At 35.9% G+C, this 20,794-nt stretch overlaps 1 protein-coding gene across 6 annotated transcripts in view; it reads left to right on the top strand.

The window, feature by feature from the left end:
• Window positions 1-20,794, top strand: part of HDAC9 (histone deacetylase 9) — a 644,065-nt gene that overhangs the window by 335,381 nt on the left and 287,890 nt on the right. For 4 of the 6 annotated variants that reach the window (XM_032483888.1, XM_032483886.1, XM_032483887.1 and 1 more), the window contains one exon: window positions 11,233-13,870. In XM_032483888.1, the coding sequence (XP_032339779.1) occupies window positions 11,233-11,547 (315 nt within the window). In that variant the 3' untranslated portion in view covers window positions 11,548-13,870. Of the gene's footprint in view, window positions 1-11,232; window positions 13,871-20,794 lie in introns of those variants that run through there. The other 2 variants (XM_032483885.1, XM_006190149.3) reach the window with 1 other exon arrangement.

Here is a 20,794-nt window from a genome sequence, read left to right as displayed (position 1 = left end):
AGGACCATTTTTTTTTTTGGTTACAAATTTCTGGGGGGTTTGCTGCACCTGTTTTTCCTGTTGTATCTTTCCCTCCACATCTTTTTCGCAGCATGCATCTTTCCAGCACTTTCTCCATGGGAACCTTGGGGATAGGATCATTTAAATAATGCCAGCTCCCCTTTATATGTAAAATCTATCATGAGCTGAGACTCCACACTAGCTTTTTTATGTGTATCATCCCTCAAACTTAACAACTCACTTTTTTGTTGCTCGCTCTCAAGAAAGTGAATTTTAAAGGGCTTAAGTAAGTTGACCAAAGTGACCGGGCTAGCAGCTGACAGAGCTGGGATTCCAACATAGGATGGTTGTGTGACCTAAAAATCTGTTCTTCACCTAAACTTATGCTTATGATTTCAGTGTTGTTTTTATCACCAAGCAGGAGACAAGATTTTTCCTAATTTTATTTTTGCCAAAAGGTAGAAAAGTTACAATTTGAAACAGGACAAACAAAAAAAGAAGAAGGGTCATCCTACTTTTTTAGTATTGGTTTGGATTTGCCAGGATGAGGAAATCCCATTTCCTGACCTTGCTTCCCACCTCTCCACACATCGCCCTCCATCCAGTTACTCCCTTGGAAATCTTTTTACGTGGACCCAGTGGTGGGACTTTCAGATATCCTGGATTATAAGGCTTTCCAGCGGTGCAGTGTGGGTGCAGCAAGCCAGAGCTAGCTATAGCCAGGCCACCCTTTGTTCTTTTCTCCTGTGTTATAACACTGCCGTATTTCTTTAGATAGGGTAAACATCTTCTCACAGGAGTTCTGAGCAAGCCTGAAGCTGAAAGTCAACTGACTTCATCAAGTTCAACTGAAATGCAAATGTTGGCATCTCATCTCTGGGTGGTTGGAAAATACCTTGTTTTAAGTTTTGAAAAATGGATGAGTAGAAACTTGAACTGGGCTTTCATTTAGGAAAGTAGGCATTACTGTTGTCAGGTTTAATTTCTCTCTATCCATTTGACAGCTTGTTTCCATGCAGAGTCTTTAATCACCAATTTAGGATTACATTTTTCCCATTAGATGGATAGTATGTCCAAAAACTTTAGCGGGCATTGAAAGGCAGTCTTAATTTTATAACAGTAAAAAGCTTCCTAGATTATTTATCTATCTATAGAGGTTTATAAAAGAAACTTTGACTCTACCCTGAAATAGATGCTATTTGACATGATTAGCCCAATGTAAATAGATCCTTGTAGGTATGTACTGGGCTTCAAAAAAAACCCCACTTGTGCTGTAGTACTGGCTTACATCATCACAGAGAATTCACATAGAAGCATTTCACTATATAATTACAAGTCAATGGTTTATAATACACAGAAAATGGCTTGTTGCTTTATTATTGGATATGATGAAATCCTGTGTTTGGAAAAGAAACTAAATGACCATTTCAGTGGATTAATGTGTAACATTCATAAATGTTCCCAGTGCTGCTTTCATAACTTGAAGACCAAGGGAAGGACCTCGACCTTTCCTTTTCACTCTGCACTGTTAATCTAGTCAGAGACGCTTTTATTGAATGAGAAAAACAATAGTTGGACATGACTCTGAGGTACGAAAATAGAGGAAAGAAAAATATCTGGGGAATTAGACCATGTGAGTGGTTTGACTGATGTCGATTCCAGGAGTTCAAAGGGAGAGGGAAGCTAAATAATTTGGTTGTTTCCCAACCTTGACAAATAGTTTCATTTGACAGAATGAAATAATTAAGTCTTACTAAGGAATTTTTAATATAGCTAAGTGATTTGTAGATATGAAAACCACCAATGTGTAGCAGTCTCTTTGTCACAGATTTTGGTTGCTTTTAAGTTCCTGATTATTAGGATTTTTCCCTCTATATCTTTCTACTCTTTCTCCAAATATTTATGAAATCTGAGGGATTATAGTGACCCTGAAATATCATATAGTCTGGAGTTTTCCCATTCCTTCAGGCAGAGTTGCATCTAGGTCTGTGCTCCCATGCACTAAATACACAGTTACTCTCTTGCTGTCAACTTAGTTACATCAACCAGCAGTAAAAACTCACTTCTGAAAAGTCATTTCCTAGCGCAGAATAATTGATGACATTCCACAAAGATTTACTAGCAACTATTATGTTGTATCCTGGAAATGAAAATAAAGAAGGCTTTTTTTTTTTTTTTTTTTTTTTTTGCCTTGAATGGCTCAGAGACCTGCAAATAGATAATGCCAATCAAAGATAGTCCTACAGAATGCATAACTCACCTTGATTGCAAAATCTAGGATGCTGGGTAGCCTTTCCAAGAGGAGATCCTGATGTCCTGCCCAGTTATTTATTTGTTTTGCAACTTTGGTTAGTCTCGAGCTTCTTTGTACATTAATATTCTAATCTGCAAATTTTATAGGTTTATATTGAAAATTTCATGAGAAGGTGTACTGAAAGTATTTTATAAATAAGGTAAGAAATCTTGCAATTTAACACAGTACTTATATTCTTATATAGCACTAAGGGTTCTATTTTCCTTATTCTACTAATGAAAATGGTTGTCTGGAAGTGCACCAGTGTTTCTAAGACATACATTTTTCACTTGCCTCAATATTGCATCAGGCTACTTCATTGTAAACTAACTAAATTTTGTTCAAGCTCTCCCTTGCATCTTTGTATTCATCGTGAAGTCGACCTTGTTTTCTCTTTGGAACAATATTATGGTTTGTTATTGAATTTTTTATTGACACATAATTTACACACTATAAAATTTATCCCTTTTGCTGTGCAGTTCAGTGAGTTTTGTCAAATGCGTATTGTCTTATAATTACCACAATCAAAATATAGAACAGTTCCCTCAACTTCCAAAATGCCCTTGTGTTTCTCCTTTGTACTCAGTCCATACTCCTACCTCCAGCCTCCGGCAAAGTAGTTGAATTTTTGGCCATGTAGGGAGCATAAAAACTAATCACAAATATGAAGGATGGTGTGTTTTAAGAGCATCTAGACATCGGCCCTAAATGATCTAAACCATAGGATGTTTAAGTAAGAAGAGATGTAAGGGATTATTTGCAGAGGTCACAAGCTGACAGTCTATGGAGGATCCATTCCATTGAACTGATGTCTTTGGCCTGCCTGGCATCCTAAAAAGCATTCAAATTATTGGTCAACCTTTAAAAATAGAAACATTTCAAATACAACTCTGGATTTCTGGCACCATCTGAACAACTGAAAAGTCTGGCTACGCTGGGCCCTCCTTTTCATGTGTCAGTTACCATCTGGGCTTTCCTCTTGGTTGTCCATCTTAAGTAGGGCTTGCACTGCTGTCCAGTTTACAGAGCAAGGGATTGAGCGATAGGGAGAAATGGGGATGTTTGCAAGTCAAGTGATCAGAAGCTGCTGGCTTTAAGATCGTCTATTCTGAGACACAGTCCAAAATCACCAAGAGGTAGCAAAGAAAATAAGCATGCCTTTCTTCTCTGTGCCGCTATTCATTACCCTTAAGGAGGGAAGAAAAAAAACTTTAAAAGAAAGTGTACTGTCAACTGAAGATCCGAAAGGAGATTATCGGGGGAAATCCTATTATGTAATATAAAAGGACATAAAATAATAGTGCTGTAAAAGCAGGAAAAATAGCTCATCTGAATTCTAGTTAAGGAAAACCCCTAATAGTTCTTGTTACACTCTCTTGCTGAGGATTTTATGTTCTGAAAGGTTAATCTTCCTTGCTTCCACTTTTGCCCACTTAAATCCAAAGCCAGAGCCATTATTTACAAATGCAAATCAAATCATGTCAAGGGCTTGCTTGAAACTCCCCAGTTGCTCCTTACCTTATTGTTTGTAGGATAAAATCTTCTAATATCTTTACGTAGCCCACAAGTCCCTTGTCCCCCTCACTGACTTTATTCCCTACTCCCTTCCCTTAGCTGCTGAGCTCCCACCACATTAGCCTTCTCTCCAGTCTATGGGGAATCTCATTCTGTCTCCTTGAATGAACTGCTAGTCACGGTTCTCTGTGGAATGTTCAACCTCTGAGTCTTCTCATGACTCGATCTTGGTATTGGAGTATGTCTCAGGCTCAAACCTCACCTCTTCAGAGCGGCCTTCCTCACCCATCCAACTTACACGCAGTCATTCACTCCTACCCCATTTTCCCCCATCAGGTTAAGTTCCACTCTTCAGTTGTTTATTTTCTGTTTTCTGCACTGAGAGACTAGATCTTGCCTAACTGACCACACTCATCTCAGGTCCTGGCATATAGTACATGCTCAGTAAAAATCTGTTGTGAGTGAAAGAATAGGAAACTTTCTAAAGTTAGCTGGGAGGAGGAAATTTTCAGTCTCCTTTCCATAAATGCACACTTAATTTTAAGTTACTGGAATATTAGGATGTTTTGAGAGCCAGAGAAAGGATATTTTAATTGCAGGCATTGTTTTGGACAATCATTTAGAATTATACAAATAAACATGTTATTAAGAATTCATTCAGTCCCTAGATTAATTTTATATCTCTTCAATATTGGCAAGAAAGATTGTTTTTCAGTTTAGACTTTTAATTTATGTGAATACTGTACCAATACTTACAAAATCTTTCTCTCTTGTTATTCAGTTTTCATTCTTCTGATTATTTCCCTAAAATGCACAGAAGCAAAGTGACATGTAGTATTTTGGCTTGAGTCAGAGCTCTTCTCTAAGCAGACCTCTCAGTTTGAAAGCCCTCCAAGCTCTGCGTGTTGTTTTTGAGAACAGTTGGTACATACCTAATCTATTTGTGAATTGAGACAGAATCTTATCATTATTTTTAAATCTAGTTTCCTTGGAGCTTAAGGGGAAGGTTTTATTTTCCAAAAGAAGAATTTTACATTTATTTAAAAGAAAAGGGGGAAAAAAAAAGAGAAAGAACTTGTACTTTTGCCATTCCCCAAGTAAAAGCTGTCTTAAAATCTGAGACAAAATAAAAAAGTGATGAGTTGGGTTGAAGGTCATTTTGCATAGTTTAATAATTATATTCAAACACTTGTGCTGGTTTGTTGACAATTTCAGAAAATCAGATGTCTATCAGAAACAGATTTGCCCCTTATAGGCTCCTGTTCATAGTTTGATATTCAATATCTGAAGATATTTGTGAGGATATGAAGGATTTCTGTTGCTAAAGTTAAAAATAGAGAATTTAAAGAAATTTTATCCAAAAGCACCATGCTTATCGTGGCTTCTGGACTTTTATCAAACAGTGTAACTTACTCAGAGTTGGACATAATGGGTTCATATCTGAAGATTAGCAGTACAGCCTTTAAATATTATTTAATGAATTTTACACCATTTGCCAATAGAATATATGGTGTTCAATGTGGAATATAAAACACTGAAATTACAGAGTTGCTATGGTTATGACCCTAGCAGGGGTTGATGAGAATTGAAGGGTCGAGTTGTGATATTTGAAGATGTTAAAAATTTGGATAAATTGTTATGCTGCCCAGCCTATGGTATATGTGTAGGAGTGTATATAAGTGTATGTGTGTTACAAACCCAATGTGGTCATGGACTGCTGGCGACATTCTTAGTGTTCAGCACAGTTGCTCCATAGTAGCAAGGAGCATGTGGAGACGCACTGACTGATGAGGAGGAGCACAGATAAAAGAGGCAGGAGAGCCGCTCAGCCATTGTCTTCTTCATCTCAGCTGGGTTCCCCAGCAGAGTAACTCACCTGGTGTCTGATGAATGACACCCGGTGTGTTTTACAGATGGGGCCTCAGCCAAGATTCACACAGGCTCACACACTTATCTGTCACACAGATGTTTCTTCTTGTGTTTTCTAGCCAGCAAGGCCACAGCTCAACTTTGCTGGGGCATCACCTCCAGATGTTCAACCAAAGAGAGACCCTGCCACCCCACTGAGAGTAAGCAGGCAGCTGCTCCCTGCAGCTGGGGCCACTCAGCAGCAGTGCACATTAGAAAAGGCTTAGCCCCTAGCTTCTTGCAGTGGTCATACTTGTAGTTCAAAATCACATAGAACACAACATAGTCTGAACACTGGATCGCCTAGTAAATAGAAACTTACCAATAACACCAAGGAACTTTTCATTTTAAAAATCTGAAATAAGTCAAGCCTGGCAGGCAGGTTTTTTGTGATTTCAGTTTGTAAATTTCCTTAATGTTAATTGCTATTTTTTTCCACTCTGGCAAATTTTGATTGGTTAAGCAAAAACAGCTTGAGAGAAATACCAAAAATAAAATAAGTAGTGTAGATTGACTGCCTCTATACATTTATAATTTGCAAAATCATCTCTAGGAGATCCCATTTATTTCTTTTGTATTTTTTGAAACTTTACAGAGAGCACGTTTTAGTCCAGAAGTGGTGAACTGGAATTGTTTGTGTGACTTCAGTTGCCATCAGAATACAGCTGTTTCAGAGGAGAATGCTGGGTGGCCGAGAATACAAATTCTAGGTGTCTAGTCTTTTCTGGGGATAATTTGGCTTTTTCTTGGGCATGAAATTCCTTCTCTATTAAAATAAAGGTTTGAAGAATGTTATTAGAAAGTTTACAACTCTAACACTTATATCTGTATGGTCTCCACTCATAAGTTAGCGTTTTGTGTCAAGAAACGTTTCTTCTACAAACCATTGAGGACTTCTGCCCTTGGAAGAAGATCATTCTGCCATCTAGCCTTCTCATCCAGTTATCACAGAATTCTCCACCCTGGCATTTCCCCCCCTCATGTCCCTGTAGTACAGCAGAGGGGTAGAGGAAGCCAGAGGAGCTGGACCAGATGGCCTTGCTTCTGAATTGCGCACAGGGAATTGTTATACACACCTTCCTGTGCCTATCTATGTCAGGGAGTTGCAAACACTGACCAAATTTGATTCATGGACTAATAATGTGACTTCTGGGCACTCCAGTGACCTCAGAAATACACTCGTAGGTCAGATTTTCTGTTAAAGGTTTTCTGTTAAAATGTGCCTATGATATATTATGTAAACACTCGGTATTTTGTCAGTATTAAATATTCTCTTTGACATATTTGCTATCTGCTGGAAATTATATTTCAGTAAATTAACATACATCTTGTCTCGTCTTCAGCTGCACCAACACCAGTAATATCAATCTCACTTTCAAAGATGCTATGATTTTGTCATGTTTTCTTTTCTAAAATGCTTCATCCCAGCTGCACTGTTAATATCCTATTTCAATTGCCAGTGGACTTGTTATTTAAGCAGTCATTATTGACTTTAACAAGAGAGACTTCAGTCAGAAGTGTGGATGAAAGACTAGTTGGCATGAATTCTAAGGAGAATGAGAAAAGAAAAACGAAGACAATGAAGAGAGTAACTCAAGGAGTTTTACTGTGAAGGAAGGTACATCATGTTTTTTTTTTTTTGAGGGGGGACGTGGGCGGCTTCAAGGGAGGTTTTATTTAAGACAAATGATATGACTGAATGTATACAAGTGAAACTTGTACACCAGAGATGGAACATGAGTGATGGAGGCAGAGTGGACAACAGGAGAGGACAGGATCCAGGGCATTAAGCCGAGGGTTGACTAAGATAGGGGTGCAGACCTTTCTTTCACTGTAAAGGAGGAAGGATGAGTGGGGCATCTTGGTAGCAGGATGCTAAGTTTCTCTGCTGATGCTGCTATTCGCTTACTGAAACAAGAAGCAAAGGTAGCAAGAATGAGGAAAAGGTCTGGATATGGGAGGTTCGAGGAGAGGAGGTAATTTGAAATGGTCACTGAGAGATGGGGAGTAAATTAACTAGAGAAATGTCGTAGGATTTCCGGGCAGCACTGAGGGCTCATTTGAGGGTTATGATTGTGAAGAGAAACACTCAGCATGATTGTAATTTGTTTATTTGTTTCCTGGCTTATTCAGCTGCTTGGGCTTGGCAGAGATATAGTATGAACACAGGTTAGAAGTCTTACTTGTACAGGAAAACCCATGTTGAAAGGTCAGGGGAATTGAAGATAATAATAAGGGAGTGATTTTTAATGATGGAGAATGGAACCTCGTCCAGCAAGGAGGGAAACAGGGGAACAAGGGTGATGGGGTGATGGGCAGTGAGCATGTGGTAGGTGCCATAGCTTGGGACACCCTCTGGAGTTGAGGAATGGTTGGGTCAGTATATTCTAACAATGAGCCAGACGAAAGAAATGATGTTTGAAATTGAGATTTAGGAGAGTGTACAGTTACCAGTAAAGACCAGGTCTAGGGTATGATCATGACCTTGGGAGCTGAGGTAGAATGAAGGACAAGACCATTGGAAGTTAGAAGGTCATGGGACTTCGAGGCCACATTGGAGCTAAAACTGAAGAGAGAAATAGCAACAGAAAAGTCTTTTTACTCAGCAGGTGGTATCTGTAGCTTCCTCTTGGTTATTAATAGTCCCTGTAGTCAAACATCCAGAAACATGCAGAGTCACCCCCCAGGAAGCAGGAACTTTTGACGCAGCATTTCCTGGACAGTGGTCTTGTGCTCTCTGGCTCTCTGACCTTTCATGAATGGCTCTTAGTTCCTGTCCTGTGGCCACAATCCCATATCATTTTTTTCTCTTGTCCTCACAGAGGCTCTTAGGGGCAGGATCTTTTGACTGCCTCACCTCAGAGGTGTCTGTTTGACTCACAAGTATCCTTGGCCCACCAGGCCTGATGAGCCAGCTCCTGTGAACATTTCCAGCTAGGATTTGGTAGTGAGAGGGAGATTTTCTACAGCTCAGCAAGCATCCATCCAGGAGATGAACTTCAGCAATCCTCTTGCAAATAGTCTCTCTGAGGGGCTCCTCTTGCAGCCTGCTCCACCTGACTAATCACCTTTTCTAAGTAAACCTCTTTTGCCCACAGTATCTTCTAACCTGCTCTGTTATGTCATCTTAGGTGAGTGATGGAGGTAAGGGTTGCAGGCCTGGCTGATGCTCTCTCTCTCTCTCTCTCTCTCTCTCTCTGAAGAATGACTGAGTGTTTGTCACCCAAGGTTCTTATCCCTGGTGTCCCAGCCAAAACTGGGGCTTTTCAGTTAAACCCCTGCTTGTTTTCTGTGGTGTTACAGGTTCTTTTTCTAACATCCATTTAAATGGAATTCTACAGTTGTGTCATCAAAGTTCAGGAATATCACATTGTCTCTTTTCTCCAAAAATCTCAACAGTGTCTTAAATACATAACAGAGTATTATGTATTTAAGATGAAAGGCTGATTAGCGTTTTTAGTTGGTACAAAAGTCCTACAAATAGCTTCCTAAAAAGTACTTAAAGACATGTAAAGCCTGGAGAGATGAATGTTCTCTTTATGCTGATTCCACAGGAGCATAGAAGTTAGACTGTAGGCACAAAGGAAATTAATATTTAGATTTATCTTCTTTATTTTGCTATGAATTGTGATAGTACATATTCTCTTTGGCTTGATCGTGTCTAATTTAGGATTGGTGATGCTTAGGTCTTTTATAGGGTTTATTTTAAGTTATATTTTATTTCTCTAGAATCTTATTTGCAAATATATTACACACTGTGTCACTCTCTCCAAAATCATCTTCCAGCTTTCTCTCCCTGTCAAGATTCCTGTGCTCAAACCTCACTGGTCACCCAGTTGTTCCAATGCACTGAGCTCCTTTTCCAGTCCACACACTGTGCCTTCTGCCAGAAATGCTCCCTCCCCTGATTTCCACTCCTCACACACATGTAACTACTCCTTTCCTTCATCTTTCACGGCTCAGCCTAAACATAGCGCCTCCTCAGTGAGACCTCCTGTAACAATCCACACTTCTACTCCTGTGCCAGCTGGTATGTATTCTTATAATACCCTGTGTTTCTTTCTCGTTTACCACACTTAGAAGAATAAGTTTGTCTATTTGGTGCCTTTCTATCACCCTGTATTATAAGCTCCATGAGGGCAGAGCAATGGCTGTTTTCCCAGTGTTTAGCGTGGCATCTGGAACTTAGTTGGCACTCAACAAATACTTGCAGAACAAATGAATGAAAACTCCCAATATGACTTTACTACAGTGAAATTGAAGGGCTTTATCAGCACACGCAGGGCCATGTGAGGTTGTGAGGACTGGAGGAAAGTCTATTACCCTAAAGAAGTTAGAGCACCCTTTGGAGTTTGAGTACTTACGTATTTTAACTCTAAAGTGTGTGTTTAGTTTTGAAAACATAGTTAGGTGTAAGTGGGAGGTACACTTGAATTTTTCATAGAAAAACCTATTAATCGTTTTCGTGGTGGTGTTCTAACTATGCTGCTCATTACAGTAATTGACGTGTTGCTTACCTGGGCACCGACTCAGCAGAGAATTCTAACCACTCATGAAAACACAGTCTAAGATCTGCAGGTGATCAGCCAATAGAGTCATTGTCAAATAAAACAAAAGGCCTATGTAAGATGGAAGCATCCTGAGAATTTTTCCCTGTATATCAAGCTTTTATACTAGGGCATTTTGCTATTGTATAAGTTAGGTGTATTGTCAATTAGCTTTTTAAGTTATAATCATACATTTCTGGATTAAGATTTAATTTACAAAATAAATTTACAAAATAAATAAAAGATTTAATTTACAAAATAAATAAAAGGTCTAAATAACAATTTTCAAATTAAAAAATAATTCCTCGTTTCTTGCCTATTATTTAATTTCCATTTGGTAATGTTCTTAAAGCACTTTTTAGTGCTGTCATTTTTTTTTAATTCCACATCTTTTTAAAGTTCAGGATTTCAGTATCAGTATTTCCATGTTTGAGAAGTATATATAAGAAGGCATTTTATCATTTGACAATTTAAGTATAGTAAAATTAGATGGACAAGAAGGACTCTTAGCATTTGTGCTTCTGTCTTTTAAACTGGTTGCCATTTGTTGAAAAATGAGGTTGTGGAAGTTTCTCATCATCTTTCTATTATTTCCATTACATTTTCTCCTTTCAGAAAAAGTATTCTCAGGTTTATTTAAATTAAATACACTTAATACAACCTGTCCTTGTGAAAGTTTCATGATTTCCACAGAAAAAAATTTATTATTTACCTCTTTTCCTGCCACTTTATAAATGTGTTGAAGAGTGACCTGTTCAAAAGAAACCACTTAACATAATACGGAAATGATGGGGCTGCTTCAGATTTAGTACTACTCAGGAAATTTGTTGCATCCAAATTCATTCTGAAACTGATGTTCAGAGTTTAGAAATCAGAGTGTACTGAAGTCTTAAGAAATCAAAGTATATATTGCTTCTGTGTTACCACCAAGAACTATTGAATTTTGAACCCCTGAACACTCTCTTCTAGCTGCTTTCGAAATCTATTGAACAACTGAAGCAACCAGGCAGTCATCTCGAGGAAGCGGAGGAAGAGCTTCAGGGGGACCAGGCGATGCAGGAAGACAGAGCACCCTCTAGTGGCAACAGCACTAGGAGTGACAGCAGTGCTTGTGTGGATGACACACTGGGACAAGCTGGGGCTGTGAAGGTCAAGGAAGAACCGGTGGACAGTGATGAAGATGCTCAGATCCAGGAAATGGAATCTGGGGAGCAGGCTGCTTTTATGCAACAGGTAATAGGCAAAGATTTAGCTCCAGGATTTGTAATTAAAGTCATTATCTGAATGTGAAACGCATTGCAGGTTTTGGTAAATGGATATTATTTCCTATCCGTTTATATCTCTGAATGATGTGATTTTAGTGTTTAAGGATTCTAACTAATGCAGATATATCTATATATAGAGCTTTCTATATACTGATCTCTATATAGATATCAAGGTTTCATTGAGACTCCACTGGTAAGGAAAACCTGTTACACTAAAATTATACTGCCTAAGTATCCAAGTAATTAATAGGCTTTAAATTCATCCCAAAGCCTGCCTCACCAATTACTTCCAAGGAAAACAAACTCACTGTTGTTTTTAGTTTATCTGTTGAGATCAGTGACTGCTGGATATAGTTTCTCAGTCTGATCAATGAAACATTCTATTAGTTCTTGATTTTTTTTGATATATAGAATTCAATTGTCACATTGTTGTACATAATGTATCATATACTGCAGTCTTGAACACTGTTAAAGGTAGTCTGCCCTTTCCTTCCTCTCTCTTTTTTGTTAAGTGAAATGTTCTGGTTACTATGCCAATAGTCCTAGGTTATTATATAGATTGCAATTGAAAATATTAGGAATAGAGGTGGTTTTAAACATATAGATGCAAAGTACAGCACTATTTTAAAATATTACATTATGTCTCACCTAGTACTGCTCATTTCACTTTTATCTCGTGTTGTTTGATGACATTGTTTATTGAAACAGATCAAATGAAGCAGATGCAAATGTTGGCAAGAAGTAATGTGCAGCATTTTGGTCCAGTCAGATACAATATTGTATCTACAGTTGTGGAAAACATAGTAGCAGTATGATTATTATCTGATATGAAGTCAAAACCACATTTAAAAGAAGAAGGTGTATAATCATTATCATTAGGATCTCTTAAGGATAATTCCATAATGACAGGGCATATACCATACTATTTTGGCAAATTTAAAAATTAGGAAAGTTAAGTTTAACAAAAGAATCTACTTGTATATAATGCACCTTCAGAAGGACTATGTCCTTTGATGCTATGAAATGCAAACAACTTTGAAGGCAACAGAAGACTGTTTATTTAAGTCAGTTCTTTGTCAGGTTCCTGCTGTTCTCCTACAAAAAAAAAAAAAACTGATTCTAAGAGGCTGAGCAGGAAATGCCTTGTGGAAACAGGAAGTCCAAGTGATTCATGTACTGAGGAATGTAGGGAAAAGAAAAAAAAAAAACGGAGGATAGTGTTTTACTCTTTCTGTTTTTAAAGGGCACTCTATGAATTGATTTATTGTCTAAGAAAATAACACCACAAGTGGGGAAATTGTTAAGGAAGCTTTTCACTGGAACATTTCCTTCATACTCCCTTCTCATATGTTTACCTTGTTTTATAGGTTTACTTTTGTTAAGCTAGTTAAAGATGCATTGTATTAAGACCCCTTTAATATGGATAATCCAGATTGACCTAGAATCTTTGTGAGGTTTTTTTCTATTAAAATATTTATATTTCTAAATCCGAGGTATTTTAAGGTGTAGTATCCTGTTTCAAAGGAGATATAGCAGTTTTGCCAAATGTAGACATTGTACAACTGTATGTATTGGCACGTGTTGTTTACATTTTGCTGTGACATTTAAAAATATTTCTTAAAAAAGCTTACTGCTAAAGATACATTATCCTTTTTTAAAAAGTCTCCATTTAAATTAACATAACTAGATGTTAGAAAGTTTAAAACTTTTCCATATAATGAAAGTCCTTCTGATAATTTGACAAATAGCTATAATAGACAACACTTCCTATTACCAATATATTTTGGTTAGTATATTCCTTCAGATTAAAATGACTTTTTGTCAGTTGTTTTGCATTAAAATATGGCATTCCTAAGATAAAATTGTATATTTTTTCCATCTCATAAATATACATTTTCTTTAAAGTCTTTTTTCAATCTCATAAAAAAGGGATAGTGCATCTTTTAAAATACATTTTATTTGGGGAGGAACATGTGGCTGAGCAGACTTTTGTATAATATTACTTCAAAGATATGTAATCACAAACAAAAAAAAAAAACCCTATTTTTTATAATGTCATTTGAGAGAGTTTCATCAGTACAGTTGGTGGACGTTAATTGTTTGATTTGATAGTCTTTGAATTTAATCAAGAAACTACCTGGAACCAGTGAAAAGGAAAGCTGGACTTAACTAATCTTAGAGCTAATTGATAAATGTCTCTTTTAAAATCTATTGTATTTATTATAATTTACACCCTTGAAGGTGATCTCTTGTTTTGTGTTGTAAATATATTGTTTGTATGTTTCTCTTCTTGCCTTCTGTTATAAGTCTCTTCCTTTCTCAAATAAAGGTTTTTTAAAAGATCCCCTTTCATACATATGGCTTTGTGTAAACTTGATATATTTAATCGAATTCGAAGCTCATGCACCAAGTCTCATATACCAAAATACATTGCCATTCTTTGTTGAAACAAGAAAATAAAGATATTTTGACCAGTTACTTCCAATACCATTAAAAACAATAAATCCAGCAATAGTGACTTTAAACTGTTTACATCAACCGTTATCAAATAGCAAACACATGTAAAATATGTTGCCATTTCATTCTCCCAGCGTGGCCTTTTTCATGATACATTATCATCTTTGATGTCATCCTCTAAATATAAAATTTTACATAAATAGATGTCAGTTCCTAACTTTGCTCAACTTAAAAAATTATCTTTAAAAAGGTTAACATAATCCCTTGAATGAATAACACTCAATAAATAATAAAGTGAATAGTTTTCCGTGTAACATAATAGTTGTATCTCTAATAGTGAGAGCCTGACCTACAAGTATAAAGTGACAGTACATAAATTTAAAGAGAAAAGAGTACTTAAATGACCTCCCCTTATATGGAAATAATTATTGTATTAGTAGTGTGAAGAACAAGGTGCCTGATTCAGGTAAAGGGAACTGGAACATACACACCCCAAGGGCGTGACATGCCTTGCTCTTCTGGTCTTGTTAGTCAATACTTCATAACGCGTTGCTGTGTACTTGGTTCAATGGGTTAAAAATACTTGTTTTATATTCTTTGATTCTCTTTATCTAAACTTGAACAGTATCCCATAGGTTAAAGCTACTCTAATTCTGGAACTAATATTGTTGACTATTATGAAACAGATTATCATTCCATAATGCCATAAATGTGATGATTTGGTCAGGATTGTGGAAATACTATTGATGCTTGTCATAATTGCCAAGATTTCCTTTGGACTATAAAATTACAAGATTAAGTTGGTATTAGAGATCATCAAAAAAGAAATGCGAGGAATCGGTTAGATAATGGTCTTACACTGTGTATCTGATTTCCAAAGTGTAAAGCAGCTTGTTCAGTATGTATCAATCTTCATGTTAGGAACTTTTTCCTCAAAAAAATTCTTTCTGCCAGAACTTGCAATGAATACCCCTTAGGGTTCCTCCTTGGGCAGTACGAGGCCACCTTCTCCTTAGTGAAGGCGGCTGCTGAAATTCAGACTGCTACTCTTCATAGTTCTGAGAAAGAGAGTTTTTAGGAAATGTTTATGTTGTTTCATACTTCTTTTTTTTCCTAAAGTATGTCAAAAAGGAATTCAGACACTAAAAATCTTTTTGAAACTTAGTACTCAGCAGATATATAGGCGAACAACAGTATTTGTTTTTAATTTGACATTTATTTGTGAGATTTTCCACTAACAGAAGTATGTCTGTCTGGCTTCTTTCACTTGGCATTTCATGTTCATTTACATTAAAGCATGTTCAGTACTTCATTCTTTCTTATGGCTAATAATATTCCATTGGATGAATATCCTACGTTTTGTTTATCCATTCATCAGTTGATGGACACTTGAATCGTTTTCACTTTTTGTCTATTGTTCGTAATTCTGCTCTGAACATTTGTGTACACATTTTTGTGTTAATGTGTTTTCAGTGATTTGGGGTATATACCTAGGAGTGACATTGCTGGGTCATATGTTAACTCTGTTTAACATCAGAGGAACTGCTAAGATGTTTTCCACAGTGTCTAAACTATATTCCCATTAGCAATAGATGAGGGATTCCAGTTTCTCCACATCCCCCAACACTTGTTATTTCCCTTTTCTTGTTTTTAACCATTGCATCCTAGTGGATATGAAGTACTGGCTGGTTGTTTTGATTTCTGTTTCACTTATGACTAATGATGTTAAACACATATTCATTTGCTTATTAGAAATCTGCATATCTTCTTTGGAGAAATGTCTACTTAAGTCCTTTGCCCATTTTTTCAATTTGTTTATTTGCCTTTTTGCTCTTGAGTTGAAAGGGATTTTAAATACATTCTGGATACTAGACCATTATCAGATACATGAGTTGCAAGTATTTTCTCCCGTCCTGTGGGTGGGTTGCCTTTTCATTTTCTTGATAGTGTCCTTTGATACACATACATTTTTAATTTTGTTGAAGCCTAATTTATCTTTTTTTCCTTTTGTTAAGAATTTGTCACCTAATCCAATGTCACAAAGATGTATACGTTTCCTTCTGAGAGTTTCATAATTTCAGACCTTACTTTTAGGTCTTTGGTCCATTTTGAGTTATTTACATTGTTTCTTAAATTCTTCCATGCATTTGAGTTCTTTTTAAATAGGTAGAACTTAATGATTGTTGGACTCCATTTTCTCCTGCATCAGCTCGGTTTTCCTGTTTCCAGTTGATTTTGGTCTTGCTCTTCCACCATTCCTGTTGTTGTCTCTTGTTGCTTCCTGGCTTTTGATGGTGCTTTTTTTTCTCTTCTCTTCTCAATGAACCATTTAAATGCTACAATCTTGATGTTTATTAAACCTAATATAAACTGAGGATAATACTGAGTCTATTTTTCCTTTAAGAAATGCCTTTTTTCCTGATGATCTTTATAAAAACTAAATCAAAGTTATTTTGCTTCATTTATATGGCTATAAAGTTCTGCCTTGGTTACTCATTTTTACTTATGTCTAAATTTTATGTTGAAGTTATGTTCAGGTCTTTAATTTTTGTTCCTCTGTTGACAGAATTTCTGCAAAGAACCCTATATTTGCACTTTCAAACTGGTAGTCACATACAGCTTTTGAGAAGTTAAAATGTGACTTGCATGAATGGATATATACTTAGTGCAAAATAAACACCGGATTTCAAAGACATAGTAAAAAAAAGTATATTAATACCTAAGTAATGATGACATATATTGATTACATATTAAAAGATAGTATTTAAATATGACATTATTAAAATTAATCTTACCTGTTTTCTTTTACCTGTTTAATGTGACTATTAGAAAATTTAAGATTTTATAGGTAGCTTTCATTTGTGGTTCACATATTGATATTGTACTCTGCTGCTTTTAGACTGTCTTTCTCATTTTATATAATGTTAGTAACTAGGTCTCACTGCATCATTTTGGAAATAAGTGGGCTATAAAATCTGAACAAATGAATATTTGCTCTTGCCAGAATCTATCTATTGCTGTTATTTAATTGAACATAAAGACATAAATGTTACAGTTCGAAGAGATCTGTGACATCTTAATGGTTTAAGGGTTTAAAGATTTCTTTCTTCTTTACCTTAAAGACAGCTCAGAGTTTATCATGTGTTGTACTAATACTGTCGGTCTTAAGGACAAGTGACTCATTGCCCACTCTCATCTCAAAGTTTTTAAGTTAATTCTCTGTAAAATGTGCTGTTTTTTCTTGTTCTTTCAGTTCTGTCTTTGGAACCACCATTTAGACATGGGGATGGATTATCGTGAAATCACCTTTGATCTTTATCTCTTCCTTATCTTTATCTCTTCTTTATCTCTTATAAGCAGTTGGTACTCCTATTTCTGACTTCAAGCCATGTATCTCTTCACTCTCTGGCTCTGCTTTCCCTGGTCACTACCGTCATTAATACTAAAACAAATTCCTTCTTTTATTATTGCAAGTTCCTCCGTCGACATCAGTGTTCTCTTTATCCTAAATCAGTTAACTTACTGTAAAATATCCATACCACTTCCCTATTCTCTATGGCAGAACCTACACTAATACCATCCTAATCACTTCATCTAAATGGTCTGATGGAGTTTCAGTCCTCATAATTCAACCTTTAGGTTCTGACCAGACACTTATCCCTTAATTGCTTTCTGTGCAAAGCAAACTTCCAGCCTGGGGCTCCAACTGCATGAGTTTCATCAAGCTGTTTCATCTGGAAAGCCCTTTACTTCCTTTTTCAGATCTTTCTCTGCTTTCTCCTTCATGCCAGCTCCAATGTCTCTAACTCACCTGAACTCTTCAACCAGCTTAGAATCAGTTCCATACAATTCACCAAGTAATTCTTCTTTAATTATTGCCTTTGTGTCATTATGTCCCGTTGCCTTTTGAAGCCATGGAAAATAAATTATACAGTGTTCCTGGTACCACACAAGGAACCTACAAAGTGCTCAATTAAATGTCATTTGAATGATTTTTGTTTTGCATTTCTTTTATTCAGATTTCTTAATGGCTAAAGAACATTTTCTTCCTTATTATCACTTCTGTTTTCTAATGTGAAATGTAGACTCATTTTTCACCTGTTGGACTATTTCTTGTGCTAAAAGTTTGCATTAGTAACATTTTCTTTAAGCTGGCACTAGTAATAATAGTTACTGTTTAATTTTCTCTTCCAGCTAGGGGAAAATAATAAAAATTTTTTCTTGAATTTATTATTTGATATTACTCAAAACTTATAAACTGATTTTTCATAATTTGTATTCCATATAATCATTATTACTTACATTATAATATCTGACACACATTTTTAGATAAAAATACAAAATCTCAATTTTCACTCTTTATAATAGGCATACCTGAGATAATGTGGGTTCAGTTCCAGACCACTGCTATAAAGTGAGTATCTCAATAAAATGAGTCACATGGGTTTTTTTGGTTTCCCAGTACAAACAGAAGTTATGTTTATACTATACTCTATAAATTGTGCAGTAAAAGTATGGGCCTTATGTATGGAGAGGGTCTTTGTCTATGCCCAGCTCTCTAAAGTTAACTCCCACCCCATTATCAACACCAGGAGGCAAAACTCTGAAAACTGGCCTTACCTAGTAGCCTACAGGTGGGATTCTCCTGTCACATTTGCACTGGGGTCTGCCTTTTTTGAGGCAGCATGAAATGAACAAAAGGACTAAAATTTCTGTCTTTGCTTTTTAGCAAATTACTCTGAGAACCTTTTCTTTTGGAATGGGGAGCAAGGAAGGGTTTCTATTACCTCCAGTTTGCTGAATGCTAAACTTCTGTGCATCTTGGAACAGAAGTCCTGCGATGATTTCTTGATCTTAAGCAAATGACTTCCTGATTTTGAACTGTCATCAATCCTCTCTCTATTACTTTCGTTTAATATGATAAAGAATAAGCCTATTTTATGCTATATTTTTAGTGTCTTAGGTGTGCTTTGATCATGATAGTGGTGCTATCAAATCCTTTTTTTTTTCTTTACTTATACTTTATGAATTAAAGTAAATTTAGCATTTAGTTTTCTGGTGCATATTTTAAATGACTTGATTTTTATTTTGTTGCTTGAATTGCCTGACAAACCCATGAAAATATTCAACTTGATTCCTTTTTTTTATGTACACATTTTACATGTCTGTTTATCTTACAGCTTTATGTATGTACAATGGTTAGTTGTACTTCAATGTAATATTGCTTTAGATAGGGAAGCATATTAAAAAGTTTTTTTTTCCCAGAGATGTTTTCCAAATGTTCAATTTCTAATGCTCCAAATTTTTCCCATAATAATTTAAAGTGAAAATTTGAAATGAGATTTTACTTTGTTTGCTTTAACTGCCTAAACCATATTTTTTTAATTTACTTTTTTGAAGTATAATTTACATACAAAAATCCACTTTTTTTAATGTACAATTTGATGAATTTTGACAAATATATATACCACAGTCTAGATATAGAATATTTGTAAAGCATTCTAAAGAGTTCCCTCCTGATCCTTTTTAATCAACCCCACCCTCTCTCTCCTCTCAGCCGCAGGAGAGCCTTTACCGTCTTCTGTCACTATGCTTTCATTTTGATTTTTTTAGAATTTCATGTAAATGAATATAAAAGAGTCTGTGACATATTTTAAATCTGTTTTATTTTTCAGTCGGAAAATGCTTCCGACATCCATGTGTGTATCAGTAATAGGGTTTTGGCAGCGGTGGGGGGGGAGGCGTTTTTTTAATTGCTGAATAGTGTTCCATTATGTGGATATGCCACAATTGGTTTATGCATTCATCCACTGATGGAAATTTAAATCATTTCCAGCTATGGACAATTATGAATAAAGCTGCTATGAATATTGTACTCAGGTTTTGGTAGACATTTGCCCACCTTTATTTTGAGTAAATACACAGAAGTAGAATTACTGATTTGTATGCTAAGTGTATGTTGACTTTTATTAAAAACTGTTGAAATACTTTTGATTGGATATTTTACAGTCTCATCAGCTATGTATGAGAGTTCCTGTTGCTGACATTTGGTATTGTAAGATATTTTTTAACTTTATATGTTCTAGTGGAGGTATAGGGCATTCTCGTTGTGGTTCTAATTTGTGTTTCCCTAATGGCTATGATGTTGAGCATCTTTTCATGTATTTATTGGCCATTTGTATGTCTTCTGTGAATTGTCAGTTCAGCTATGTTGCAAGATTTTTAATTGGTGCATCTGTCTTTCTATTATTGGGTGTAGGAGTAACACATATTCAAGATACAATCCATTTCTAGATATATATGTGGCAAATATTTTCACCTGGCCTATAGCTTGTCTTTTATTTTGAAGAGTAGAATGTTTTAATTTTGATATGTCCTATTCTGTCCATTTTTTCTTCCATAGTTAGTGCTTTAGTGTCCTAACCAAGGAAGATCTGCTTTTATATTTTCTCCGTCTAGCTTATTTTTTACATTTAAGGCAAAGAACCATTTGGAGCTATATAGTTTTGTGTACAATGTGAAGGGAAGTTGAGGTTAATTGTCAACATAGGTATCCAAAGTTTTCAGCATCATTTTTTGTAAAGATTATCCTTGTTCCTTTGAATTATTCTGGTGCCTTTATTATAAATCAATTGACCATATATCTGTGAGCAAATTTCTGAACTCTTTCCTTTATTCCACTGATCTATATGTCTAACTTTACACCAGGATCACAGAATCTGGATTAATGTTGCTTTATAACAAGTCTCGAAATCAGATAGTGTATTTTTCGTCTGCTTGTTTTTAAGATTTTCTTGTTATCACTGGCT

This window comes from Camelus ferus, chromosome 7, assembly GCF_009834535.1.
Source record: "Camelus ferus isolate YT-003-E chromosome 7, BCGSAC_Cfer_1.0, whole genome shotgun sequence".
NCBI classification, from domain to species: Eukaryota; Metazoa; Chordata; class Mammalia; order Artiodactyla; family Camelidae; genus Camelus; species Camelus ferus.
Note: the sequence above shows the minus strand (reverse complement) of the source record. Positions and strands in the feature narration are given on the sequence as shown.